This window comes from Ruditapes philippinarum, unplaced genomic scaffold (assembly GCF_026571515.1).
Source record: "Ruditapes philippinarum isolate M1 unplaced genomic scaffold, ASM2657151v2 ctg128_1_1_1_1, whole genome shotgun sequence".
Classification (NCBI taxonomy): Eukaryota; Metazoa; Mollusca; class Bivalvia; order Venerida; family Veneridae; genus Ruditapes; species Ruditapes philippinarum.
The window spans coordinates 1,237,267-1,264,873 of NW_026861563.1; the positions used below are offsets into that span (position 1 = coordinate 1,237,267).

Here is a 27,607-nt window from a genome sequence, read left to right on the forward strand (position 1 = left end):
GGTGATTTCAGGGCGCACGGCGATGAAGAAAAATGTCCTATAACAGGCTAAAACTCCAAGCATGCAAACACTCTATCAATAAAATAATTAAATATACATTTCTCTTCTCATGTAATATTCAAACAAATTAACCCACAGCAAGATTTCTTAAAGACGACTGGGTCAAAACTAACTGTTCAATTTCAAAATTTCACGCTCTTTATATGTAATAAAATTACTTTGCCCATTTTAATGCACACTTACATGCACTAATGCACATGATGTGCAAATTTAAGATCTGTTTTTGCTAAATGCAATAAATTCGAAATGATGAAATTAAATCCTGTAAGCCCTGTCTATTTAACCTGACTGCACTACCTAGGTTAAGGCTATATAATAAGGTTTAAGCTCAATGCAGGTAACATTATAAGTTGGATATCTGAACAGAAAACATGAGTGTAGAGGAGACTAGATTACGTTTCTATCAGAAGGTAGCAATAGTAACAGGCGGGTGTGACGGTGTGGGTAGAGGTTGTGTCGATATTCTAGGTATGTTGTTTATAATAAGTGGGGCGGGAAATAAGGTCAGTGCAAATGGTGGTACAAGCATGAAACTGTCAGGAAATCATCTTTCGACTATGCAGATTTCAAAGGTGAAGTGGGCCTAAAATGTCTCTGCTCAAGATGACCGCCAAATAAATTTTACCTACATAATAGCTCATTCAATGAAATTTGTTGAACAGACGTGAGACCTACGCTAAAGCATGTATAAAGTTTTTCCTTTACAAAAACTCAAATCTTTAAAACATTCTGCTTTTATATCTCTTCAGAATTAAAGATTGCGTCCAATATGGCTGCAGTTTTAAAATTATGATAAGTTTAAGTTTGATAAGTTTATTTCAATATTCCATTGGACCAAATGGTCCATGTGGATAAATAGATACATGATACATGACAAGACAGTGTAAAGCATATACAATAACATGTGTAAATGGAGAAGGTATACACAAAATTGTATATCATCAATTAAAATGAACATCAGAACAAAAGGACATTCAAATTTACCTAATGTTAAATAAATTATGCATATTTCAATAAAAAAAGGTGTTGAAACATATCAGAGATAATCAAATTATATGTAAAACACAAAAAATAAGTTTTTTGTCCAAAAAATATCTTTAAAAATATTAAAGAAAAAGTGCCAATATTTGTATATTTCTCTAACATGGTTTTCTAATAGGTTTATGTACAAAATTCAAAAAGTTACTAAGTTTCTTATAACGTATTTGATATTCAATTGACACTATGTGGTCATTGTCAAAATGTAAAAAATATCTGTATGCTTTCAAGGGATCACTTTGTTTCCAGATTTTTAGATTTTCATATTCTGTCAAACTGGGCGGGGTAAATTAATCCGATAATTGTAAAATCAAAAACAAAAAAATTTTATTTCTGTGCTTTTTATTAATCTTTCATTTATTTAAACTATCAGTTAATGCACATACAGTCATGTGTATACATTGAGTTATAAAATTTATTTGCATGATATAACTTGTTTTCATATTCTTAATATCATTAGTTAATTGTAACGATAGTAGACTGAATAAACATCAACAAAACATGCGTTAAATGTTGTCTTATTGAGGAATACAATTAATTCCTGCACAATTTCTTTATGAAAAGATAACAATCGCTTTAAAGCTATCACAATAAGAAATAATGATTTTTTTGCATTAGATATCGTAGTCTTGCTGAAGGCTTGTAATAGTATATCAGTTATATCAACTTTTATATCATTGTAATCAAGCAAAAATTGAATTGGCACTGTTCATTGAATAACATATCTAAACATGGTATATTCAAAAGATACAAAGTAAAATTAAGGCGACTGATACATCATATCATCTATATGTAGTTCAATATTATCACTTGGCCCACATACAGTGGCTGATGATTTGAAATATAAGCTAACTATCTTTCAAAGATTATCAATATTTAATTTTCCCGATTAAACAACCCTAGATGACTCACTTCTTAAAGATTTACTGCAGGAAAGCTGCCATATTTTTTAATACAGAAGTGAGATAAAATCATGTCAGGAGTATCAATTTTTTCACCATATACAGTTATGATTTATGAACTATTTGTTAAGGTTCGCTTCAAAAGAAACATGCCCAATATCAAGGCACTCAGAATCGTTTCACGCTAGAAGATTCATATAGCTATATTCCTATATGAGTCCATATAAACTAAGTGATTATGACCCTATGCCAATAATTCATAATTTTATAGAGAATTACAAGGTGATTTTACATGATAGTCTTTTCTGCTCTGGGCACTGTAGTTTCGGAGAAGATTTTTAAGACAGTTTTAAGTCTATGCAAACATAAGAAACATCCCCAGGTGTCGCCCCAGCCACTGTTATACCCTGGTAACTTACTCGTTTCATATATTATTACTTTTTTTATCGCATTTTCATTATTTTTTTGTAACAGAAATTAGTAAAAAATATATTATGTGCAATTCCCTCTATTGTGCCCTTTCACTTTTGTTTCAAGTGAGAACCTCGGATAAAATGAACAAATACCAACTAAAGCTGTCTAAGGTACCTCACAGCTAGCCATATACAATTAGTCAGTGAGCGCAGCCGTTTAAAGTTGTTTTCGCTGCTTCCAAAAAATGGAATATAAAAATCAACACTGAAACTACAAGAGGTATCAATCAGCCAGAAACTTTGTAGGTAGATAGATCTTATTGAGTAGTAGTGCAGTGCAAAAGCACCTTTACTTTGCCAAGCCTAATTTTGGAGTAATTGTCCTTTGTTCATTTTTACACTTTGAACATTGCCCGGGATCACAATTGGTATCAACAAGAAACTTTGTAGGTAGATAGATTTCATTGAGTAGATGTACATTGCAAAAGAAACGTAAATCTGCATTGCCTAATTTTGAAGTTATTGCCTTTTTTCCAGTTTTACACTGTAATATATTTGTCCCGGACATAACTCTTCAACTACAAGAGATATCAACAAGAAGTAGTTTCTCTGTATCCAAAACCTGTTCGGGGAGCATCACCAGATTCAACCGGCGCTTATGTTTTTTCTTTACTTTTTTATAATTTTATTTTGAATGTGGCACCCCAGGTCCCCTTTGACCCTATGCCCCCTTTGAACCTCCGTAAAAAGCTCAACCGATATGTAGCAGGTGTAAAAAATCAACTGTTATATATCAATTTAATGCGTTCCTATATAAATCAAGTGAAAAAAACTGTACTGTTATATATCAATACAGTTTTCATATCCTAAATGGAAGTGAACCGAATACAATGTATAATAGGTTAGAATGAACAAAGAAAAAGCTCAAAGCCATGCGATAAGTGTACATAGAATTTACATAGTAAAATGTAAAATGCAGAATGCACAGAGCATAGAGCATAGATACTAATCATGTATCATCATCTTGTGTCTTTATCATATGGAATGAATATTGCTCATAGAGCCACCCGTGTTTATAAACTTGTATAGGAAAACACGTTAAATCTTCTAGTGTTAAACTACAATGACTAAACTAAGACATAATTGTATGTGCAAGCTCACCCTTTTGAGGAAGACAAAAATACCATCTTCCAATAAAGAATACTATTTAATAGTGAACATTTGCATAAGAATTCACAGAAAAGGGAAAGAAATAGAATTAACTTTCCAGTGTAAATTTTATTGTTTTTCTTATATAATTATCGGATAAGTTTACCCAACCAACTTGGACAAAATATAAAACCTACAGATTTCATGTGTTTCTTATATTTTTACAACAAATCCCTATTGTTAATTGAATGTCAAATAAGAAATAAAGTAACGTTTTTTAAATTTTGTATCTAGATTAAGAAAACCAAATTAGAGAAATTTGCAAAAAAAATGAGATTTTTTTTCTTGATATTTTTAAAGATATTTTTAAACATAAACTGAAAAAAAACTTTACTTTCATTGTGATTATTATATAATTTGATTATTTCTGATATGTTTAAACACTTTTTTATCGAAATAAACATAATATGTATTACAAATTATACTAAAAAATGACAGTTTTGCATAAAATTGGGAGCCATATTGGACGCCATCTTAGATTGTATACAGGTATGAAAGCGGAATTTTGTAAGATTTATTTTTTTTTGTAAATGAAACACTTTTTTCATGCAATGGTGTAAATTTCAGGTCTTTACATAATTTTTTACCAAATGAGCTATTAATGTACGTCAAATTTATATGGCGGCCATTTTGAAAATTGCGACCATCTTGAATGAGTGAAGATATTTTTGGGCCCACTTCACCTTTGAAATCTACATGGTTAAAGATGATTTCCTGAAATTTCATGCCTGTATCACGATTAGCTCTATTTTCTCAATTTCTCGCCCCACTAAATACTATGACAAAGAGTTAAGTTTAACGATGTCTTCTGTAAATAAGAGTAAGACACAAACAGAGTTTATATACCCTACAATTTTCATTTGATGTAGATATGCATATTGGAGACATTTTAAATATCTAATAACATATCTTGTGTTTATATCAAAATTTAACGCGACGTAAAATGAAGTACCTTTAAATACGATGGATGATTATTAAATGTTGTCATTGAATTGAACTCACAAGACAAAATAAAATATGTTGAAAGTATTTTGCATTCAACAAAGTAGGTGTTCTACTTGCATTGAAATTCATTCAATACACCATGGCCACGGTTATTTACAGGTTATTTGCAGTTATGATATTTCGACAGTAGTCAAGGGGTTACCATGGATTAGTAAAAATCTGAATCATGTAACCGTATCGTGATTTAGGTCTTAATAGCACACAGTGTTTCGCAATGCAAGTTTATATTTAGCGAAACTATCTAGTAAATTAATTAAATATCTCTACTCTATATTACGACCTATCATTTTCGTGAAAGTAAGAGACTATTGATAGTTTAAACTTCAGTCTCCGTTTTAGATATAACTTGGTATACTAATCGGTGAACTTGTCATCATCATCAAATTATTTCAATTCTTTATCAAACCTCGTTATTAACCATCTTTGTATAAAACGGGACCTACTGAACTGTTAAACTTGTTTACGTTATTTTGAATTTATTTCATGTATTTAACCCATATTTTTAGTATAGGTTAAAGTTAATTAGTACGTATTTACAAAATTAAATTGGTCAGGCGCGCGAAGCCGCGAGACCAATTTAATTTTGTAAATAAGTACCAGTTTAGTGTTTTAATGTTTTTCTATAAACAATCGTTTTACTAGACTGATTAACAGTTTTAACAAAGTGATAAGGTTGTCTCCTTATACACTTGGTTTAAACCCGCAATTTGTACTCGACAGTCATGATTTTTTTTTATGATCATATGATGTAAATAGTGGTAATCCTTTAGCCAAATCCGAGTTTTCAGGCCTCAACGATAAGTGATAGTTTTAGAGGGCCTATAACATTCCTACCATGGGTATTAAAAACATAGAATAAAAGACTCAAACACTATTGTTCATATTGTTTACTATAAACTTTATTAATAAATATGATACCTAAAATATTTTTTAGATCCTCAACAAGACATGAAGTCTAAAAAGGTCCACATGCTGTTTAATTATGTTCAAAACTAAGTCTTTAACCAGTGTTAAATTTCCGAATTTCAATTTAATAGCAACGCGAAATTCTAACCAGCGCATATGTTTTTCTGTATCATCAGAAACACAAGAAGTAAAATATGAAACCATAAAGCTGTCTTAAATATGAAAATTAATTCCATTTTTAATATGAAAATAGTTCCTTTCCAGCTGAATTATAATATTAGTTACAATTCACATTATTTTAATATTGTTTTTTTTCCGTTCCCCCTGGTTTTTAAAACTGTGTCAATTTTGAAGCTGGCACTTGGATTATAATCTACTTTTTGCAGTTCTCTTCCATAGAAGCTTCCAGTTATGTCGACCTTTTGCATGTCAGATAACCTGTATACTGCAGTATAGGTAGAACCCCTCTGTAGTAACGTTTAGTTATTTGAAATATCTCACCACTGTATGTTTGGTCATAAGCGGGAGTAAACACGTTTCTCAAATATGTAATTCTAACATAACCACCAATTTTATATTTAAAACGTTTTAGTTTTTCCCTGTATGGTTTCATGTTCCGTTTGTTCTGTGCGAAGTAGGTGGATAGTCGAACTTCTTCATCGTTTCAGACGAGGTGTTTATACTGTTCTTCCAATTGTTTTATGATACGTTTTATTGTAAATGTCTAATACTGGCAAATAGTTGAAGTCATCTTTGGATGATCCGCATTTCAATAGTTTTATTAGCGAGTTCAGAAGTGGACACTTTATTTTCATTTTGCGTTTGAGAGTAATCTATGTTGTGTTTCTTCATCAGAGCTTGTACTACTTTGGCTTTGAATTCCTGGTCTGAAATATGAAGACATGATTAGTTAAACACGTATCACACAATGAAAAGATAAGACTTTGTAATGAAAGTATAATAATCAACATTTTATGCAATATCTTTCAGTTGTTAAAAATTACAGATATTGAAACATTTTATTCAATTTTCCTGCAGTTTCTGTAACTGTTTACTGAAAATTAAAATACTGTACCTTTATAAGAGACAAGACGTCGAGGAGTTCTAGCAGACATCGAAAAGATGTTTTTAAATGCTTCCATGACTTCAGTTCCAGTTTTCTTCTGTTTGAGACTTCGCAACCAGACCATTTTACTGAGTGTATCTATGACAAGAAGGATATATCGTGTTCCATCATTCCACTTTTCGTATTTTATCATATCTATTAGGTTGGCCATCCACAGATCGTCAGTTCCAACACTAACAAAATAGTGAAATGGTTTCTCTGAAACCGTCTTCGCACAGGTGTAGGTAAATTTTATATATGTGCTTCCTATTAAGAAGAAACTTCCTGACTTTGTGCATCTCAATATCATATTTTCCGTCAGTTTTTACAGCTTTATATAACTTTTGAGGAATACTGAAACTCCCAGGATGCGATGGATTGTAACATATTTTTCTTTAAATAATCTTCCGAAGGTGCAATGTCTTCACTGTTCTGTGTACAATTTAAACCTGACAAAACATTCAAACTTCTCATGCTTTTAATCCATCACCTTGACATTTTATTCACTATCATCATCGCTGTCTTCACACTCTTCATTAGATACTTTTTTTTCCTTAAAAACACGTTTCACAGCAGTTGATAAACCCATTCCCTTTTATCGAAGTTTATACATTTGTTCCACAATCGATTGGTGAGAGGAATTATTCCCCAATGGAAACAAGTACATTTCAAGCAGCTGCTGATATATTTCGGAGACATTTTTCTCTCCGTTTGATTTGCCATTTCTGCTGCATCATCTTCGTTTTCTCCCATATCGATATATACTGGTCTGAACATGTGTTTCTTGTTATATTCTTGAACAAGATGCCACAAATGCTGGTACGATTCATTGTCTCCCACGTCATCCTCGAATTTAGTTTCATCAGCCTTTTCAATGTTTTTCCCTTTTAAACAGGTTGGTTAAATTCATTCTTGTCATCCGGTCTTTTCCTTTTGTAGAAGTCATATTATATTCATGACACCAGCCACGTTTCATTTGTCTTTGTACATCATGCTGGGAATCAAATAATAATCCACAATCATCACACGCATTTCCCTTTTCAGCCATATTTTCTTTTTATCTGTGATTTTTCCTCGATGTTAACTGCCTGATCTTCAAACAAAAAATGTTTGTTTGCCTGTTTAGTGTCCATTTTATAGGTGCCTGTTCTATTTCTTCAATTTGTTTGGTCAGTTTAGTCCTATTATCATCATCCCATTTCAAATCACATTTCAACCTATTGATTTATTTCATGGAGACCATCAGGTCAAGCAAAAGAAAACTGTGTATGTGTTTAGCGTTTTTTTCCCGAAGGTTCTAATTAATATTTCTGTATGACCAGGGTAATTTTGTCTGGCAAGTGTCATGATGGCTTGTCAATCTACTGGCTTGTTGAAAATTACATGACAATTTATCACAATTTTGCCTTTGTATACGATCCTTGCTTCCAAACAAATGTTTGTTAATTGGAATAACAGATAATGATCGATGATGGGAACCCTTGGTGTAAAGATCTGTGATCCCTTTATCTTTACCAGCGTCGATAAACAGATCGTCCAAAATAGGCAAGTTGTTAACCCTCAGATCGAAGAAGCCGTCATCATCTAGATCAATTGGTATGCCTTGAATAAACTCTACGCGCGGGAAAACCGATCTCTAAATTTTTAAGTATAAAGGCTGCCATCGTCGATAAAGCCACACAATTAGCTGTATTTTGGGCTTTATTCTTCTTGCGTGATTTTGTAGTAAATCTTTGACGAAGGTGTTTTTTCCACAACCGGGATGAAAATAAATAAGCAACATTCAAGACCCAATTGGCAAAAATCTAATATTAATGCAAAATACCAAACAGATTAGATAATGTTAAAACAAATACCTTCTGGGTCTGAAAAGAATCATTGGTTTCGATTCCATTGTTGTGGTGCCTCCTGTGTAGATTAGGGCGGAATCGTTGTTATGTTATCCTGTTGTCGCGGCGGCGTTGATATATTCCACTGTCCTTGTGGTACCGAAGTTGTTGGAGGTGGTGTTGGTGGCGGAGGCGGCGTGGAATACGCTTCGTTGATTTCTTTATGTTTGCTGCGTTGATGTCTTAACATTACACCTCTTCCAGAAACATTTTGTAGACAATTTGGATACTTGCTCATGTTTTGTAACAGAATGATCAGCTAAGGCTGTTTCAATGTGTAAACACTATTACAGATGTAAAGACTGTTATCTATTGATCATCTGTGCATATCATAAAAAGCCGCATGTATGTGGTGAAAACTACTGTAATACTTGCAAGAACTATGTAGATAATAAGCATTTATGTTACATCAACCAGTTGAAGAAGATGATGGTTTCCCGTACGGAAAACTTGCAAACAGGGAAAGAGAAACAAAATACATGTATACTAGAATTTTCTTTGGCCTAGAATGTACTCAGGACAATCGCGTGTCATTTAGGGTACTTATCTAGTGTAAATAATAGATGTGTGAATTGTAAGACATCATATTGTGGAATAATGAAACATAGGCCAAATTTATGTGTGGCGCACAAGATTTGTGGTGCTTCCATGTCATATAAGGTTACTCCCTCTTCTGAATGCGAGATTTGTGGTCAAAATACAAGGGTATTTCTGGCCCTAATATGATAGAGTTCTTTTGCAAGAGGTTATTTGCCGCAGGAAAAAGAACTCTACTGTCATATGCCACAATTTCAAGGGTAATGATAGTTACCCGATTATGAAATACTTGTACAACATTGCTATCTTACCTGAAATAATCACAACGGGATCACAATATATGTCCAATATTGTATCGATCTTTTAAATCAGATTCATTGACTCACTGAATTTTATTCCCATGGTCCTTGCTGATATGCCAAAAGCATTTGGAGAAACAGAACTCGCCAAAGGTTATTTTCCCCATTTATATAACACGTCAAACAACCAATCGTCTGTGCTAGACCATTTGTCTTATATGAAGTACTATAATCCTGACGGTTTGAAGCCTGGCGCATGTAAAGCTTTTATAGACTTGTTCAATACAAACCATTATAAGCCTTTTGAATTGCAACTGGAGCGTTTATGTTACTGTCGATCTGATGTGGATATTCTTCGGAATGGTGCCTTAAATAAAGGACAATTTTCAGAGACCTTACCAAAAGTGAAGGCAATGATGGAATAGATCCTTTGCATAACAATTGCTTCCGTCTAGATCACGAAATAATTGCGTTTGGGAGGTAAGTTTACATACACAATGGTTGAAATCAGGGAGAAAAGCAAATAGGGTCTTATAAAGTTAATGGATATTATGAAACAAAAATTAAAAGTTGTCCTAGAGTTTAATGGGGATTTCTGGGCATGGTTGTTTTTCTTAAAGTATAATTAACCCCGTCAATGGACTATCTATGGCTGAACTATATAATAATACCGTTCGAAAACAAATATACAGTCGAGACTGCCTGAGCGACCCCCTGATTTAAACGACTCCCTGTCTTATCCGACCTTGTTTCAGTACTCCCAACGTATTTTCCTATATAAATGGTCTGAATTAAACGACTCCCTGTCATATGTGACAAGCGACCCTAATTGTCTGGTCCCAATGCAAATGTTTGGTCTGATTTAAACGACTTTCACACCTTTTAATTGTCCGTTAATCAGATAAATAATACCTATTATAACACCCAGAGGGCCAAAATAATTAAGTCCAATTATAATCCAGCAGCAAACAAAGTCTACACACCTCTATCTCAATTACACAGTGTACATGCAGGTATCAAGTGACGTAGCGTCTGGATACAATCGTCGTATGTGTAATGTACATGATGGCCTGAGTAAACTGGGTTAAGACTTGTGTTAGATTTTTTTTTAATTATAGAGTGCCCACGGAAGATTTTTTAGGCAGCATTTTTTATCAATTTACCTTTCTATGGCTGCATAATTAATACGGAAAAAATATTGATACCAAACCAGAAAAAAGCTTTGGATATGGATATGTTACACAATTTTTTCAAGGTTTTATTTCATAAATATGATGCTCAAATTAAGATTTGTCAATATTGTAAGTTCAAATAAGCATGATTTATAAAGATATCGCCCAATTTAACATTTCATGTAAATAAAAGCTATTAAAGGGAGGTAATTAGAACTTTATTTTCTATAAATTCTAAGTCAAATTTTCCAATAAGAAATCAATGCATGTAATTTATTGATTAAATATAATGTGCACAAATATTTGCAGTACACATTTAACATATTCTTTGATGTTGGAAAATTGTTTTATTTGCATAATTATATCCATATATATATTTTTTTGCAACTGTTGTATGCACACAATCAAAAACATACAAAATCTATAAGTCACAATGGTATATAGACAGATAGATAATATTTAAATTTAATTTTCTATTTAATTTTCTATGAGACTGTATTAAGAGACTCCCTGTCATATGTGACCTTTTTCTGAAGATCCCTTGGAAAGTCACATATGACAGTCTCGACTGTACATTGAATCAGAAGGGTATATATAATTATGAATGCATCTGGGAATGTAATTTAAAAAAAACAGTTGAAAATTCCACTATGAGAGATTAAATTGAATCTTTAGAGTATGTATTACCGTTAGAACCAAAAGATGCGTTTAATGGGGGTGGACAGAAGCATTTCAAATGTAGGCAGAGTCCACAGCAGAAAAACACATTAATTACTTTGACGTAACCTCCCTACATCCTTTTATCAATGAAACGGGAAAATACCCATTTGGCATCCGAAGATAATCACAGAAAATTTCGTTGATATTAACAATTAGGAAGGTTAAATAAAATGTAAGACTGTACCTCCAAGAAAATTGTATACATCTGTTTTGCCCACGAAATGCAATAAAAAAATCTTGTTCAGTCTCTGTCGTACATGCAGCGAAACTTACGAAAATAGCAAGTGTCAGCACACTGATAATGATAGAGCAATTACTGGGACTTGGGTTACTGTTGAAGTGAAAATGGCAAGCAAAGGTTATAAGTTATTAAAAGTTTTTGAAGTCTGGCATTTCGATGAAATGTCTCAATATGATCCAAGTACTAAAACAGGTGGCCTTTTTACTGAGTATGTAACACATTTCTACAGGTCAAACAAGAAACAAGTGGTTGGCCTGTGTGGTGTAATACAGAATCAGACAAGCTAAAATATATTCATCAGTATTTTGATAGGGAAGGTATCTTGCTTGGGTTACGATAACAGTGAAGAAAACCCTGGTCTGAGATTGCTGGCCATATTATTCTAAACTCTTTGTGGGGAAAATTTGACCAAAGATCAATTTGACTCAGACAACCTACATTGACGATCCAGTTCAGTTCATTCACAAACAAGAAATAAAAAACTGTGCGTTTTATAAACGACGAAGCTGTGCAACTTGACTTGGCTTATACCAACGAATTCATAGAAGATTCATGTAAAACCAACGTTATTATTTGCCGCTTATACGACAGCACAAGCCAGGTTGAAACTGTACAATTATCTGAAGAAACTAGGCGAAAGGGTTCACTTCTGTGATATTTATTCTATGGTGTTCACCTCTGCATAGAATGGATGGGATCCGCCATTAGGTGACTCTCCAAAGGATCTAACAGATGAAGTTCCAAACAATCAAATAACACAATTTGTGACGGGAGGGCCTAAATATTATGCATATTGTCTAGGAAACCTCAATAAAATAAACGACAATCTTCAATTGGTAAAGTACGTGGTATTACTTAAAAAATTCTCTAGACATTAATTTCGACTTATTAAATGAAATGGATACATAACAGAAGTAGAACACCTTCTGAAGGTTGTAGATGAAAATAGAATAGACATGTAACATAATTACAAAAACTTAAACCAAAGACTAAAAAAAGGTTTTTGACAAAAGAGAAATTTATGACAAATACCCAATTGATATTGAAAACAAAAAAGCAAATATTGTATAATTTAATGATGATGTAGCATCTGATGACTTAAAGTAAAATATGTGTATGTACATTGTATAAAACCTATATAATTCAAAGATTGTTTACATGGTTTTCAGATAAAACAATAAAATTTAAAACTTAAAAAGTTTTTTCGTTTAGATAAACTATCTACCCTAAACTACGTCATTTACGGCGATTGCATCTGTTATAAAAGCGTTTGACTAATTTTGTATCACTCTGATCAATGCAAAAAAAAATCTTATCTGACAATAAAGAATGTATTTAATTTCTTGTAAATACTTCTTGTCTCCTTTATAAATATATTTCTTTAAGCAGGATAGTTTTTGGAAATCACCGTCCCTAAATATAGACTGAAATGCGCAACACTGTGTACTTAAGACTTAACACGATACGGTTGAATGATTCAGATATTTTACTGATCCAAAGTAACCATTATGACTGCTTTCGACTTTGAAATGCACAGAAATTTATGTAACCATATTTCTTGTAAGCCTTGACAATATTATTATATTTTCCATTCTTCTTGATAACATAATCTTTTTGTCGAATAATTACTTATTCTAAACGTATTCTTCCAGCTGAAAATGGTGGGACAGTGGTTGTTTTCGACATAAACGGTAACAAAATTATTTTCATTTTTTATAATTTACATTTAAAAGGTAGCACATTTTTATTTCTTCTCTTCCGAGTACTGTACATTTATAAACGGTAGTCTTTTATTTGACATGTAACTTAAAATGTTGTATTCAACAATAAAAAAACATAAAACAGAAGTAATACAAGATTTTATAGACAAATGTATAAGTTATCTGACAAATAAGTAAAAATATTCTGATTCACGGACAGACAACTAAAATAGGGGATATGTAACAGCCATTTCTTTCGCTCAAAATAATTATGTCATCATATCATAACAGCATGCCAAGTTTACAGAAATTCTATTGAACAGTTTTAATTCTGCCATATGTCTATATGAAAAGTCCCAAAATCTTCATTAAGTCAACGGGAAATTGCATTTTTTTTTAAATTTAGAAACATCCGCCAATATGTTCATACGGCGGCTATCATGCAGACTTCATTCAATGTGACACGTCAGTTCCATTCCGTGAAACGTGGCATATGGTCTCCAAGAAAAAATACTGTGTGTCTCTTGACAATATAAACATATTTAAACATAAGCAATTTTGTCTATTACAAAAAAGGAACATGAAAGCATACAGTACGACAAAACTCTTACATGATTTATTCAAAAGCGTTCTTATAAAATATATAAATTAAAATAAACTGAGTAATGGTAAAATAAAATAAAATTGTAGCTAACAGAGCCTACTGTTAGTATAATCACAAAGCAACATCAAAGACATTGCCTAGCAAAACGCACCATGAGCGTCAAAAAGGTCATGTATGTTTTTTCCTTACCAATCAAGATCCTGCTATTCAAATCGCCGAACCAAAGGGTAAATCTGTAAATGCCAAGTTTTACAAAGGCATCGTCCTTCATAAAGTAAAGAAATATTTAAAAAACCGCCGACCAGCAACTGGTCTCCTACATGACAATACTTCGTCACAAATAGCGGCCATTATACGAGAATATCTGAAACAGGAAAAGGTTGTCGAGCTTCCTCACCCTCCTTATTCGCCAGAGCTTGGCCCTTGTGACTTTTCCTACTTCCGAGGCTCAAAAAAACACCTTAATGGAACAAAAAATCTAACGCAAAAATATCTCGGTTCGGCTGTTTTCCAGTGTCTGATCAGTATACCTCGAAAATATTATGAAAACGCATTTAAAATTGGATTAAAGGACAACAACTGTGTATATCACATGGTGGTAAGTATTTTGAAGAATTGAGACATTTAGTTTGGCACTGTTTGTTTAGCAATGAAAATTGACCAAGTTGCATTTATATTTGAACACCCCTCGTATGCCTATGAGCAATGAGACATCGCACAAAACACCAAGACATAAGATATCTTGCTACAGGTTAGTAATGGTAAGTAAAGATGCTATAGTAAAGTTAAAATAGAAGAACTGAAGGACATAACGGGATTTTTGGTCAGGACTAGAGTCAAGTAACAAAAAACAACAACAATTATTGAGATAATTTCATAGTTTAGAATACAACGAGATTGAACACTCTTACAAGTATTTCTTCTCCTACGACATACTCCTCAAGGTATATTAAAAAGATTCCTGTTTTTCAGATAAAGAGAAGAGAAAAAAGTATTACATACAAAGTTCAATGACACACAAAAATAAATAGCATATGTATTTAATATAAGTAAATGATAGCGAAATCATAAACTGTACACGTACGCTGGCTGTGCTACAACTCAATATAAATGTGTACAATACCTGAGGCAATTATTTTTTCAACAATGAATTATGATTAAGCCTGAAGCTTGATCATACAAAGAAGAGACATCCGTTAGCTCCTATAGACACGAGACGTGGAACTTTACTAATGTAGAATGACAAGCGAGTATGTCAGGTAAGTATGTTGCATACTGAGTATATTGAGGTAAGAAAATATATTGAGATTAGCATAATAAGCACGTACATGTGGTAAGTATTGAGCAATTAATAAAGTATACAATATAAAAGACCAAATACATGTAACTGCAAAACCATAAGTCTACATAGTTCAATGACTAGTAACATAAAGCACTTACGTCTATTATACACACATACAATTCAAGTAAAAAACACTCAATCATACGTTGATTATAATTTATTAAAATGAACACAATCAATACATATTTCGTCACATATTCCAAACTCCTGATGGCATCCATTTTTGGTTGCTGTTTCTCCCTTTGTGGTCTTGCATGCTTTGGGACTCTTATCTGTGCAGAAACTCGTTTCATAGGAATTATGTATTGAACTGTGGAAACTTCGTCCTCATGATCTGATTCAACTTCACTGTCAGCACTGTTTGCTTCAAGAACTACAGCATGTTCGTTTGTAGCATGCACTGTTTCATCATCATTTACTTCTTCCTTTTTTGTTAAATATATCTGTTGTAGACATAAACGGGAGAAGAAGATTCCGATGTAGATGCCTAGACTTCGGACCTTCCGGTTTTACCTAATGCACAGGTATGTCTTCAACAGGCTGTCGAATGTTGATGTAAAGATGATGTTCCCCATTTGTCCGCAAGCTTCTGTTTCCCTCTTAAGGTTACGTACAAAACGCGGTCTCCTGGATGAAGGTGGGCACTACGTGATTTTTTATGATATGGTACGTTGTTCGCCTGGGCCATCTTGAAAGCAACGTTTCAAGCTTTTTCGTAGGTTGTGGAGTTTAACCACGTACTACGAGTGTATGCTTGATGACAAACTGCCCATGGGTAACGGTTACTAACCCTATAAAAACATAAATTGCTAGTCTAGGATGCCTACCAAACATGAGAACATTAGATGAGTCGCTAGTACTCTTGTGTCGCGTAGCATGGTAGGCATGTACTAGACTCGGAACATGAGCCTTCCAGTCGGACATTTGATGATCTTCTAGGGTACCAATCATCTTGAGTAGCGTTTGGTGAAACCTTTCCACCATTCCCTTCCCCATCGCGTGATAAGATGTTGTTTGAGTCTTTGTGATTCAAGCAAAGCAACACAATTCCTTGATAAGGGCCGATTCAAAATCCTGACCTTGATCACTGTAAATTCTGGACGGGAATCCATAATGAACAAAAAATTGTCGAGCAGAATTATGGCTGTGGTCTTGACAGTTGGGTTCCGAGTAGGAAATGCATGTGCATACCTAATGAAATGATCTGTAGGTACAATGATATTTTCGAATCCACCTTTCGATCGTTCTAGAGACAGGTAATCAATGCATAATTTATCCATTGGTGCCATTGACTGTATAGGGACCGACGCAGCAGTATTGGTAAGAGCTTTCTGACGAATACATCGGCCACATCTTACGACATTGCCAGCTATAAAGTTGTCCATTCCCGGTCAATAAAATATCTCCTCGAATGAAGAAGTTATCCGATCACGGCCTTGATGACCGAGATCGTCATGTAAAGCTTTGAACAAATCTGTTTGCAAACCTTTCGGAAGGACAAGTTGAAGATGGTCTTCACCAGATACAGATATCTTTCTGTAAAGTACGCCCTGAAGTCAACGGGGACATTCTCGCAGGTAAGTAGCCAAGTTACGGTCTAAGGGCTTAGCGGGTTTTGTATCACGATTCAAATAATCCACAGTAACTGATAAGAGTACGTCGACAATGGCGCCCCACGTTGGGTAAGTAAAGATTATAGAGTCAAGTGATAATACAAGAACTGAAGGACATAACGGGGTCTTTGGTCATGACTAGGGACAAAAAACAAACAAAACAATTATTGAGAAAATTTCATAGTTAATTTGAATATAACGCGATTGAACACAATTAGAAACAGTTAAATATTTCTTGTCCTACTAAAGCAATTATTTATTAAAATAATACAGCTTATAGCACTAAAAGTGTCTGGTTGGTTATCTGATATTTTACTAAAATTAACGTAGATCTCTACAACAAAGGCTGTTTATCATGAAGTTTTGTTAACATTGATGGATGACTTTATATGATTATGTAGTTAAAAACCAATTTCTGTCGATTAATATTTCCTGTGCTATGTATTCTTGTAAGACTGTTTGTCGTAAATTTATTGCTGTTAGTTGCTGTTTCTGCTTTTTTATTTTTACTATCGTCCATCAACCCATCCCACTAGCAATGTGGTCATACGGCGGTTATCATTGAACCTTCAATGTGACATTTTCGTTCCATACCATGAAAAACTGCGTATGGCCCTCAAGTTAAACAATGCGTGTGACCTAAACGAGGAAACATTGGGTGAAACTACATAAAAGGGAATTTTGCAAGGGAAGCAGAAGTTATGAAGCCTGAAATTTACTGACAAAATTTTAAAAAAGCAGGCAACATGTGTGTTGATTATACAATATTGAAGTACGAATACTGGAACCACTCAACTATTAAAAGATCGAATAGAAGAAACTTAAAATGCCACCACAAACATGCAAACACAATAATCCTATCGTGTTGAACGATCTTCAAGGATCGAAAATATAACATAATAATATTCAAAGGATTTGAATAACCTAGCTCACTTTTATTAAATATTCTATTGCAAATAGTTATAGCAAATAACGGGCACATTACACTTCTGTTGAAAACATATACAGTTTCAAAAGCATTTCCTTTGTTCAATAATGTCACATTGTGCTTTACAATGTTGGGCTTCTGTGATAGTGCAAACGAGGGTTCTGGTGCTGAACAATATATTTTAACTTTAAATCGTTTGAATAAGAGTTTATGTAAACTAATTACAATTGTTTATAAGTTACAAGTTTATGACCTTTCGTTTGGTGCCATACCTTTAATTACACTGTTCTATTTATCATGTTGATTAAACGTTGCGAATTGTTCTTGTTTAATTTTTTCACTAAACAAATCATATTTTGTCCGACGTCTAAAAGAAAAATTAAGATGGGTTAGCTGTTCATGAGTTGTGTTAATTTTGCTATATAGAAAGTATTGTATAGGCTTATTTATAATAAAAACAACAATAATTAAGATAATTATTATTATAAAACATTTTCGAATTTCGATATAGTTTAAGGGTGGTCTACATGTTAAAGCAATACTAGAATCATAATAAAATAATGATATTATGTTTAATTAAATTTATTTTGTTGAAGATTCATAAGGACTATGAAGCACACTTTCAACTTAGATGTTTTGTTTCAATAAAGTTCACTTTATATCTAAATCTTTTTATTTGATTATTAAACTGACGTCAATAGTATTTTCTTTAGTGTTAAGTATTTCTGTAATATATTACTTGTAAAAGAACGTATGGCAATACGTCATAGTGGAATTGACCAGGTATGTCCAACAATCCCCTTTTATGTTTCCCCGACTTTAGATTGAATAAAAAAATATTTTTGAAAAGAATTAATAGGTCGAAAATATGATATAAAGCTTCACACTAAAAATCATGGGCATTCTATATAATATTTTTTACAACTTTTCAGTTTGAATATAGGGACTTAAATTCTTTTGAAATAGGTCATTTTCAAGGGAAAAAATGCACAACTTTAGAGAAGGGGAAAAGTCCCAATTCGCTCTTTATTCGTTCTTGAAATGTTGCACATTTACTCAAACCGATGTATTTTAAGCTACCTGAAAATAAGAAAAAACAAAAGTGAAATGAGCAAAATATTCCAAATTCATGGGCAGATAACTCAAAAACGAGGTGGATTTAAAAGCAATAATCTATCAAATGCAATAAACACTAATCATTTATAATTTTAAAAACATACTTTAATGAATGAAACTAAAATGTGAAAATAGACAATGAAATATCATATGTGATATTATATGTGATTATCTTAAGTGGTATTACTGATGCAACAATACTACACGTAACGTCTGAGATTTGTATCTTTTAATCATAAAAAGCAAGCTTTTTCATTTTGCCTTTTTTTGTTTTAGCAAAAATAGTTTAGCTCTGTAAATCATCCCTTTTCTTCAAAAGTATAAAAAAAAAGGTTATTTATAAAATAGAAAATTGCCCAAAGGGCATGGAATAGTTTTTTGAAAAACCCCGCAAATTTTTAGAAAAAACAATTAAATAACCTGATTAATTGTTTCTATTATACCTGTAAATGCCAAACAAACCATATTTTTCATCTGAAGTTGACATTAATTTGGATTTAGTTATAATTGTACATCACTGGGTGTTTTTAAATTGATTATGATTGTTAGACATTTTTTCAATCATATTTTTTCCGAACTAGACTTTTTCTTTGGATGACAAATATATACATATAAACATTACACCCTTTGTTTTTTTTACATCTAAAACCACGTGGTAGAATTACTTTCAATCTGTATTAAGTCACAGATTATTATGAAAAGTCGACGTGTTCCGATTGATAAAAAATGAAAATTGTGGTAAGCTTAGAATTGTAGTTAGCAGAATCTTTTCATACTGTCTGATACAAATTTATACATAATCTATATGTACAAATTCCCTTTCAATATTCTAGGTAAAGTTTACTAGATCATCTAATTTGAACCATACATTTTGTGTAAACTTTGATTGACGAACTTTTATCTTATTCAGATGAACTTGGGTCAAATATGACGCACGATGGCCCCGGGAAGATCATTTACATACACTGTGACATGAAGAGCGAGACAGAAATAAAGGTAAAATAAGCAAATATTTATTTTTTAGTAACGATTTTGAACCATAAACTGTATTAAAGGTTAACCATATTATAAAAACGGGTATACGGGTGTGAACGATAACATGCAAAGCAGTACTATAATTATTATATTGTTTAAAGTTACATATTAAATTGTTATAGCCTAGATTAATCAATTTTTGAACCTGCAGAAATGCTATTTTACACGATACTATATTACATTTATAGTTTTAATTTGAAACATAAATCTTCTGATAGTTTTCTATTGCTTATCATGGACCTTTCAATCTGTGATTATTTCTTTTTATATGTGCAGGAGGCCATTGAGAAGACGGTAAAAATGTGTGGAAAAATTGACTGTCTTGTGAATAATGTAGGATCACGTACGTTTACATATACATGTACAAATCAATGCATTTAAGCTTGTGTGCATGTGAGCTCAATCAAAACCGAATTACCCATTAAGCTCTGCTCTTTGAAGTAAACATTGGACCTATTGGCATGACCCTCTCGTTGGCGTCGACAATGGTGTAACTTTTCGTTAAGATCAATTTTCTCAGAAACTATCAAAACTTTTCCGTTCACTTAAAGCTTGGTATACATATATACATGTGCATGTACAAGGTCAAAATCGGAATGCATTTTATACAATGGTAGCTAGATTATATTTTTTTGCTCTGTTATGCACGTTTTATAAATAAATAAATGTTCATAATGGGGGAAGAAACATATCAAGGGCCCGCTCAAATTTATTAATAACACAGGCACAGTGTTTTGAAAGTATTGAAAACTTTTGGTATTTCTCTGTCATTGTAATTCATTATTGTTTGTATATAGGATATAGATCAGTATTTTGGGGTATTTACTAATTATTTTGGTAGCTTTGTATGTCTATCCAAATGTAGATAAGAAAGATGAAAATCAAACATTGACAGCGAGCGCCAAACAAGTAAGAAACATTGGATAGATTTTGTGAAAAATCTAAGCGTATGACTGACAGTAAATTGGGAATTTTTTTATTGCCATTGACGGCATGTGTGTAATTGATAGTTTTAAGGGAATCGGGTTAAGAGGTGGAGTATCCTGCACCTTCATGAAGATGGGCCCAAATTAGTATATTTCAGGTCTGATTTTTGGTGGGTGGGGGTAAATATTAAAAGTTGTCAGTTTTTATTTCAAAAAGCAATGCATGGAGACTGAAATTTGTTTCAGTATATGTCAAACATCCTTGAATAGTACTGTGCAACTGACTGTATAAAATATTTTTTATTTCTTTTTGCTACATTCAACTTCAAAATTGCTTATTTTATGTCCCTTTTCCCATTATCAAAGTTAAAAGGAGCAATATATGCAAACTGTAATTTTCTTCAGTGTATGTCAAATATCCTTGAATAGTACTGTGCAAGTGCCTGTATTAAATATTTTGAATTATAAGGAATTTTGTTTTTGGCCACATTCGACTTGCTTATCTTAGGTCTCTTGCCCCCTTATCAAAGTTAAAAGGATTTTTAAAGGATTTAAAGGGGTAGATAACCTCCAAAGTCATTTTTGCTTTATCGTTTCCGTTTAGACTTTGAACATTATTTGTAAAGATATTCACATAAAACTTGAACACATGTTTACTCTACGCCCTCCCCACTTTCTACTTTGTTATAAATAATTATAGTGCCCAGCACTAAGCATAAAATATTGTACCCGGTGTTCACGAAGTAAAATATATATCGATCAAACATGCAAAACAAACAATTATAATTATGTCAAAGCTGCCAACCACTACATGTCAATGCTGTTTTATTTAAAAGGTCCTTTACTGGTATATCCGATCTTCAATCGTTTAAATCTGTTTAGCCGGTGTTTTTCTCGTCTTCACTCCTTGTTTAGAAAAGATATAAACAGTAATAATCACTCAAAGTCTGAACCACTGAAATATAGTTTGTCCAACTTAGAAACTCTTGATAACATATTTAATATTTAATTGATTAAATATATCTTATGTATCATCATATTTGTACAGATCCAGGGCCTTCTTCAATAGATGACATTACAGTACAAGGTTTCCGAGATTTACTTGAAATTAACCTGATAAGTCACTTTACTGCCAGCAAGGTAAACATTTAAATAACAAGGTCATATCTTGATGTTATTTAATGATCAAGATGTTTGTCATTAATCTTATCATTGTTTCTTTTTATTGTTACGCAAGTTCGTATTTTTATTCCTTGAAATCGGGCAAAGCTGAGTGTCTAACTACAAATGACGTCCCAATTCAAATTTAAAAGTAATAGACTAACTACGTTTTAACTTTCTATAAAACTTAAAGATTATCCGCAGATATCATCATCTTAAAACAATTTCAAATCATGACAAAACCGACCGGGAGAATGATGGTGCTTTCTCTGTTCTGGAAATTCAATTGTTTGAACCTGATGCAAAACAAAATGAGAAATATGTCTAGGTCAGACTCGTTGAAAAATCTTAATCCTACATGTAATATATCTTGCATAAAGAAAAGTACGCTAGAATTTTTCAACTTTGCTGACAATGTAATTTAGAACATTATGAAAAAATAAAGTTTACACGAATTATGTTACTCATTAATGCACCGAGTATTGTTACTTTCTGTTTAATAAGCACCGACCATTGATTGAAAGGCGGTTTAAAATCAAAACTACTTGTTTTTCCATATGACACTTGGAAGGTTTGTTTTACAATTAATATATCAAGTAATTGTTTTTCAGTACACACTACCTCATTTGCGAGTTTCAAATGGATGTATTGTTAACATATCGAGTAATTGCGCCACAAAATCTTTCAAAAACTCGTCAAGTTACGGCGCAACAAAGGTATTATGTTTTATGCATACATAATGGAACAATTAAAACATAATTGGTTAGTCTAATAAATGAATATTAGATCCATCAATAAAAGATATTTGTCAAATCCGTTGTATGTATCTAATTTGTTAAGAAAATGGAAAAATATGTATTTTTGAAATAATAAATACGTTGATTCGAATAACGGTTATTTTATATTACTTCTGTGTTTGTAATGTATACAAAAATTTACGTAATTTGTGCGACAGAAAAGTCGGAAATTTATAGCATGTTGTGAGTGTATATATAAATGTTTATTGAACATGTATTAGAGACTAATTGGTATGTTATGTTTATAATTCAGGGCGGTGTGACATCTTTGACGAAAGCTTTAGCTATTGATGAAGCTAAATATGGTGTCAGAGTGAATTCGTGAGTAAAACTTAACACATTTGAGCCACGCCATGACAAAACCAACATTATGCGTTTGCGACCAGCATGGATCCAGACCAGCCAGTCTTATCAGGATCCATGCTGTTCGCTATCAGTTTCTCTACTTGTAATAGGGTTTGTAAGCGAACAGCATGGATCCTGATCAGACTGCGCGGATGCGCAAGCTGGTCTGGATCCATGCTGGTGGCAAACGCATTATGTTGGTTTTGTCATGGCGCGGCTCAATTTTGAACTTAAAATGAGATTTCTATATATAAATTATCTTGTAATTTAGATGTTGAAATCCAGGTTAATAATGTTTATGCAAGATCACTAATCGTGAGGAGATGTGTCCGGTATATTTTCTGCATGCATTAAGAAATTAAAATGTTACTAGATATGGAATTCACCATTATGAGACTGTATCATAGGCAAACATTAAAACACGTTCCCTGTCGTCACAATATGAAACCCCATATAAAAAGTAATCAAAGAATACGACTTTTCTATCGTTATCCCTTTCCCTGTCATTACAATAAAAATCCCCAGAGAAAATGAGCTGCTCACTTTTATCAACGGCAGACAAGTGTGGTAACTGGAACGCTAGTAACTACTAGTAATACCTGCACTCCATTTAACGCACTCTGCATGTATGGGTCTGGCCCGTATTCAATACGTAGAAAAGTCTCCAAATTATGATACAATAATGTGGTTGATATTCCTTTGTTAGAATTGCCCCGGGGCCAGTTAATACAAGGTTACTCCAGTCACTAATGCCGGCGGAAGAACAGGAACTGCTTGCAAAATGTAATGTAAGTAAACATTATCATTAATATATAAGAAAACTCTCAAACATTACGATGGAATCATTAAAAATTCTGATTGCCGATTCAGCAAAAAAATGCACTTCTAATATTAAACACTATATCTTTATGGGAAACAAAAGAAATTATGTAGGAAATTCTTTCCCTTGCTCGTAAAAACTGTTTAGTTTCAAGTCTTTTGATTTCATAATATACAACTTTGGGGAAAAACAAATTGGAAAAGATCGTACGGCTCTCGATCGATCCATCTATAAATAATCTTACACGCACATAAATTAATCTAATTAAGTCGATCAGGTATTTAATTGTTATTATTTCAGCATTTGAACCGGCTTGCAAGTCCACGGGAGATTGGACAGACGTGTCTATATCTTGCAACCGACGCTACATTTACAACAGGTATGGAAATAATGGTCACCGGCGGTGCCGAGATTGGATATGGTGTAAAGGGCGGTGGAAACTTTGTTTAAAATATTCGCAAGCGTCTTCTTAATCGAGTACAAGTTGTTTTTATTTCATTTTTGCTATTTTATGATTGGCATAGTTGCAATGTTTTCGAATGAATATAAAAAAAACTCCACAGCTTTGTTTTTGCATAACGGGACTGTAAATGATATATCAATATAAAATTTCAGGTCATTATTTTAATCTTTTATTTTTTCTTCAGAGAAAATTCTTCTAAATTTTGTTTTTGTACTTTAAATTGGGTTTTAAGTCGCAACGACACAGTATAGGTCACATGGCGACTTTCCAGCTTCACTGGTGGAGGAAGACCTCATGTGTCCATTCGAGCACGAACGGGCTCCTCAGTAGAACCACCGACGTTTCGTAAGCTAGCTGGAAATATTCCTCACATGAAAGAATTCAAAGTTCCTATCGGGATTCAAACCCACAGCGGTAAGGGGCAAGTGGTTTGAAGTCAGCGACTAACATTTAGGCCACGGACGTCATCTTGTGTTGTATTTTACAAACGACCTAAAAGTAAAAGAAAGCTTCAATTCCGAGTATATATCTTCCTTGTCTTTTGCATATTGAGTACCCAAGTTAATCTATGTATGAATTATTTTTTTACATCTTTTGAGCTTCGGTGGAGACCCTTTATCCTCTATACCTATTTATCCAGAGTAAATATCATTTATTATATATTGCATTTATTAGTATTTGGCATTTTTTCTTGACACATGCTGATATATCCGATACCATAATTAACATAAGTTAATACTCTAGGTACATTTAATATAATCTTAAATAGTCGACTAATCAAACATTGTTGCACTCATGGCATTGACCAAATGCAAAAATAAAAGGCGATTGTTCACATCGGTGAAAAATTGTTTATGAGAACTAGCGTAGTTTCACTAAATCACATCTCCATATATCGACATGATACATCGCCTAGGTACACAATTCTGGTGTCCGGCTGTAAAATTACACAAGCAAGCACCTCCGACAGCTAGCAGGTTAGCTTCATCACATTAAAGTTTTGAAAGTACCAGTATTCTCCCATATACGTATCTCGTCAGCAGCTTGTGTAACTATTATATTGCAATCTATACTATCTCTTTGCAATAATGAAATAAAACAAACAAAACACAACAAAATTTTCATTTTTTTTATTTTTGACTGAGAAATGATGACAAAATACAGTTATTTTCAACATTTTTGTTGGTCATGACAATTATATACAATCTAATGACGTTATGAGACTCTGGGTTTCTGTACAGTGACCCTTTTCACTGATTTTGTTCACAAAACTACTATCTATAAAAATAAACAAACTCACAGAAAGAAAATGATTAAAGCATTATTTTAACAATAGTCATTGGGGATTAAAAAGACATTTCAAACTGCGTGATATGAAAGAGACATTCTACTTTTGCAAAACTTATAAACACATCAATACAACAACTTCTACTGTACAAAAATCATTCACATTTACTAATCTATATTCGAATATTATTGCATCTTTAAATAGAGCATTATATTTTGTACTTTAAAATCCACTTGCAATATTCAATTTTTCTGTAGCACTTGCTAAATATAGTGGATAAAGTGTAATGTCCAAAATATACAAGGGACAAGCAATCTTATTTAGATTATAGTCTTCATCGGACATGTCACAGTATAGAATAAAAACAAGACATGGCATTTAGAATATCTGTAAGCTCTCAAGGTGCATTTCTACTATAACTAGAATAGACTAACATCTAGTTATTACCTAGGAATGGAAATAAACTTGGTGTAGAACTGCTGTAATGTATATGAGATAATGATACTACAACTGTTTAACACCAAGCCTGAAATACAAGCAACAATGTAATAAGACTTAACTACATGCACAATTATTATCATTCCTGTTAAATCTTTATTTTGTATTGGCCCATGTATATTGGCCCAAGTTTGCCATAGTAGGAATAAGAACCATTATAGCAAGGTCGTCTTTGACAACAGCATTTTTCTTCTTGTCAACCAAACAATAACAACAACTTATAAGTAGGACTTTATACACAAGTGACATTAACATGCATGCTTTAACAGAAATCTTTAACCCTTTAAAAATCGAGAAGCTAGCCTCGACTGTTGCTCTGAATTTGAAACGTCCACTCTACACATATCAAAATGCTGTTATTACTGTAATACAGGACCATTTAATCTTGCATGGTTCAAAAACTCTCGTGCCATAGGTAATACATTATAATACAGGATGGGATGATGATGATCTTACAATAGCTATCTTTACTAACAAGTTATAACAAAACATAATATAATGAAACAATGTCTGCTGCCATTTCAATGATGTCCACTAACAAATCATTTTCAACTATGGTGCATTTTCTAACAATTATCTTATAAGTTCTGCTGAAATGACCCCATTAAACTCACATAAACAAAGCTACATTCAAACTAAAATCTTTGTTTCTTACTGGTCAAAAATTTATTATTCAAACTATCATATCTAAGTTTTCATCTTTTCCATTTTTTAATAGAAACAATATCAAATCATGCAGATATGCATTTTTCCTAAAAACAAGTTACAAAAAAATCTGTTACACTAAATGTAAATAGAAATACTGATAGCCAAAAAGAAAGACCAATTATCCTTTACTTAAAGCAATGTAACATTCAATGAACCTAATTATGCTATGCTGATGTAATTGAAAGAAATTATAACATCACTAAAAGCATCTTTTTTTCAAACCAGGCAAAAAGTTGCTCATTGTGTAAAAAATACACACTGTATTATATTTTTGGTTGTGTATTTCACCACTTTTTTTTTAGTTAATAAATGGATGGAATATCTAAATTAAACACACCCTATCAGCAGGGAAAAGGCTGGTATTGCTATCTATGACACAAACAACTTACATATACTTATCATGCACTGAATTAACACGGAGAACTATCAAAACATGTTTGAATGGTTGGAATTTCAAGCCACAATAAACACTGTAAAGGTGATATATGGCGATAGCCTAGTTGAGGAAGACCTCAGTAACCCTCCGTGCATTATTTCAGACACAAAAGGGCACCTAAGTAGAACCTCTGACTTCTGATAGCTAGCTGGATTGTGAAAGAATCCAAAGTCCCTGGCGGGATTCAAACCCACAGCCGTGAGGGGCAAGTGGTTTGAAGTCAAAGACCTCGATCACACAGCCATAGACTCCCCACTATTTATACATGCATACAGATTTAATTACAAGCAGTAATAAGGTAGACAGAAAAAAAAAATCCATTAAAATATTA

At 32.8% G+C, this 27,607-nt stretch overlaps 1 protein-coding gene across 2 annotated transcripts; it reads left to right on the forward strand.

Moving 5' to 3' along the window:
* Positions 1–351: 351 nt before the first annotated feature.
* Positions 352–24,502, forward strand: LOC132716164 (17-beta-hydroxysteroid dehydrogenase 14-like). 2 transcript variants are annotated; one of them, XM_060699365.1, is made up of 9 exons: positions 354–528; positions 13,149–13,187; positions 19,710–19,795; positions 20,111–20,177; positions 21,809–21,900; positions 22,533–22,637; positions 22,972–23,039; positions 23,770–23,851; positions 24,184–24,502. In XM_060699365.1, the coding sequence occupies exons 1-9, from the start codon at positions 432–434 to the stop codon at positions 24,331–24,333; spliced, it is 786 nt and encodes a 261-aa protein (XP_060555348.1). In that variant the 5' UTR covers positions 354–431; the 3' UTR covers positions 24,334–24,502. The 2 variants fall into 2 exon arrangements, with proteins under 2 accessions (XP_060555349.1, XP_060555348.1); XM_060699366.1 differs by lacking the exon at positions 13,149–13,187 and having other exon boundaries at positions 352–528.
* Positions 24,503–27,607: the final 3,105 nt, after the last annotated feature.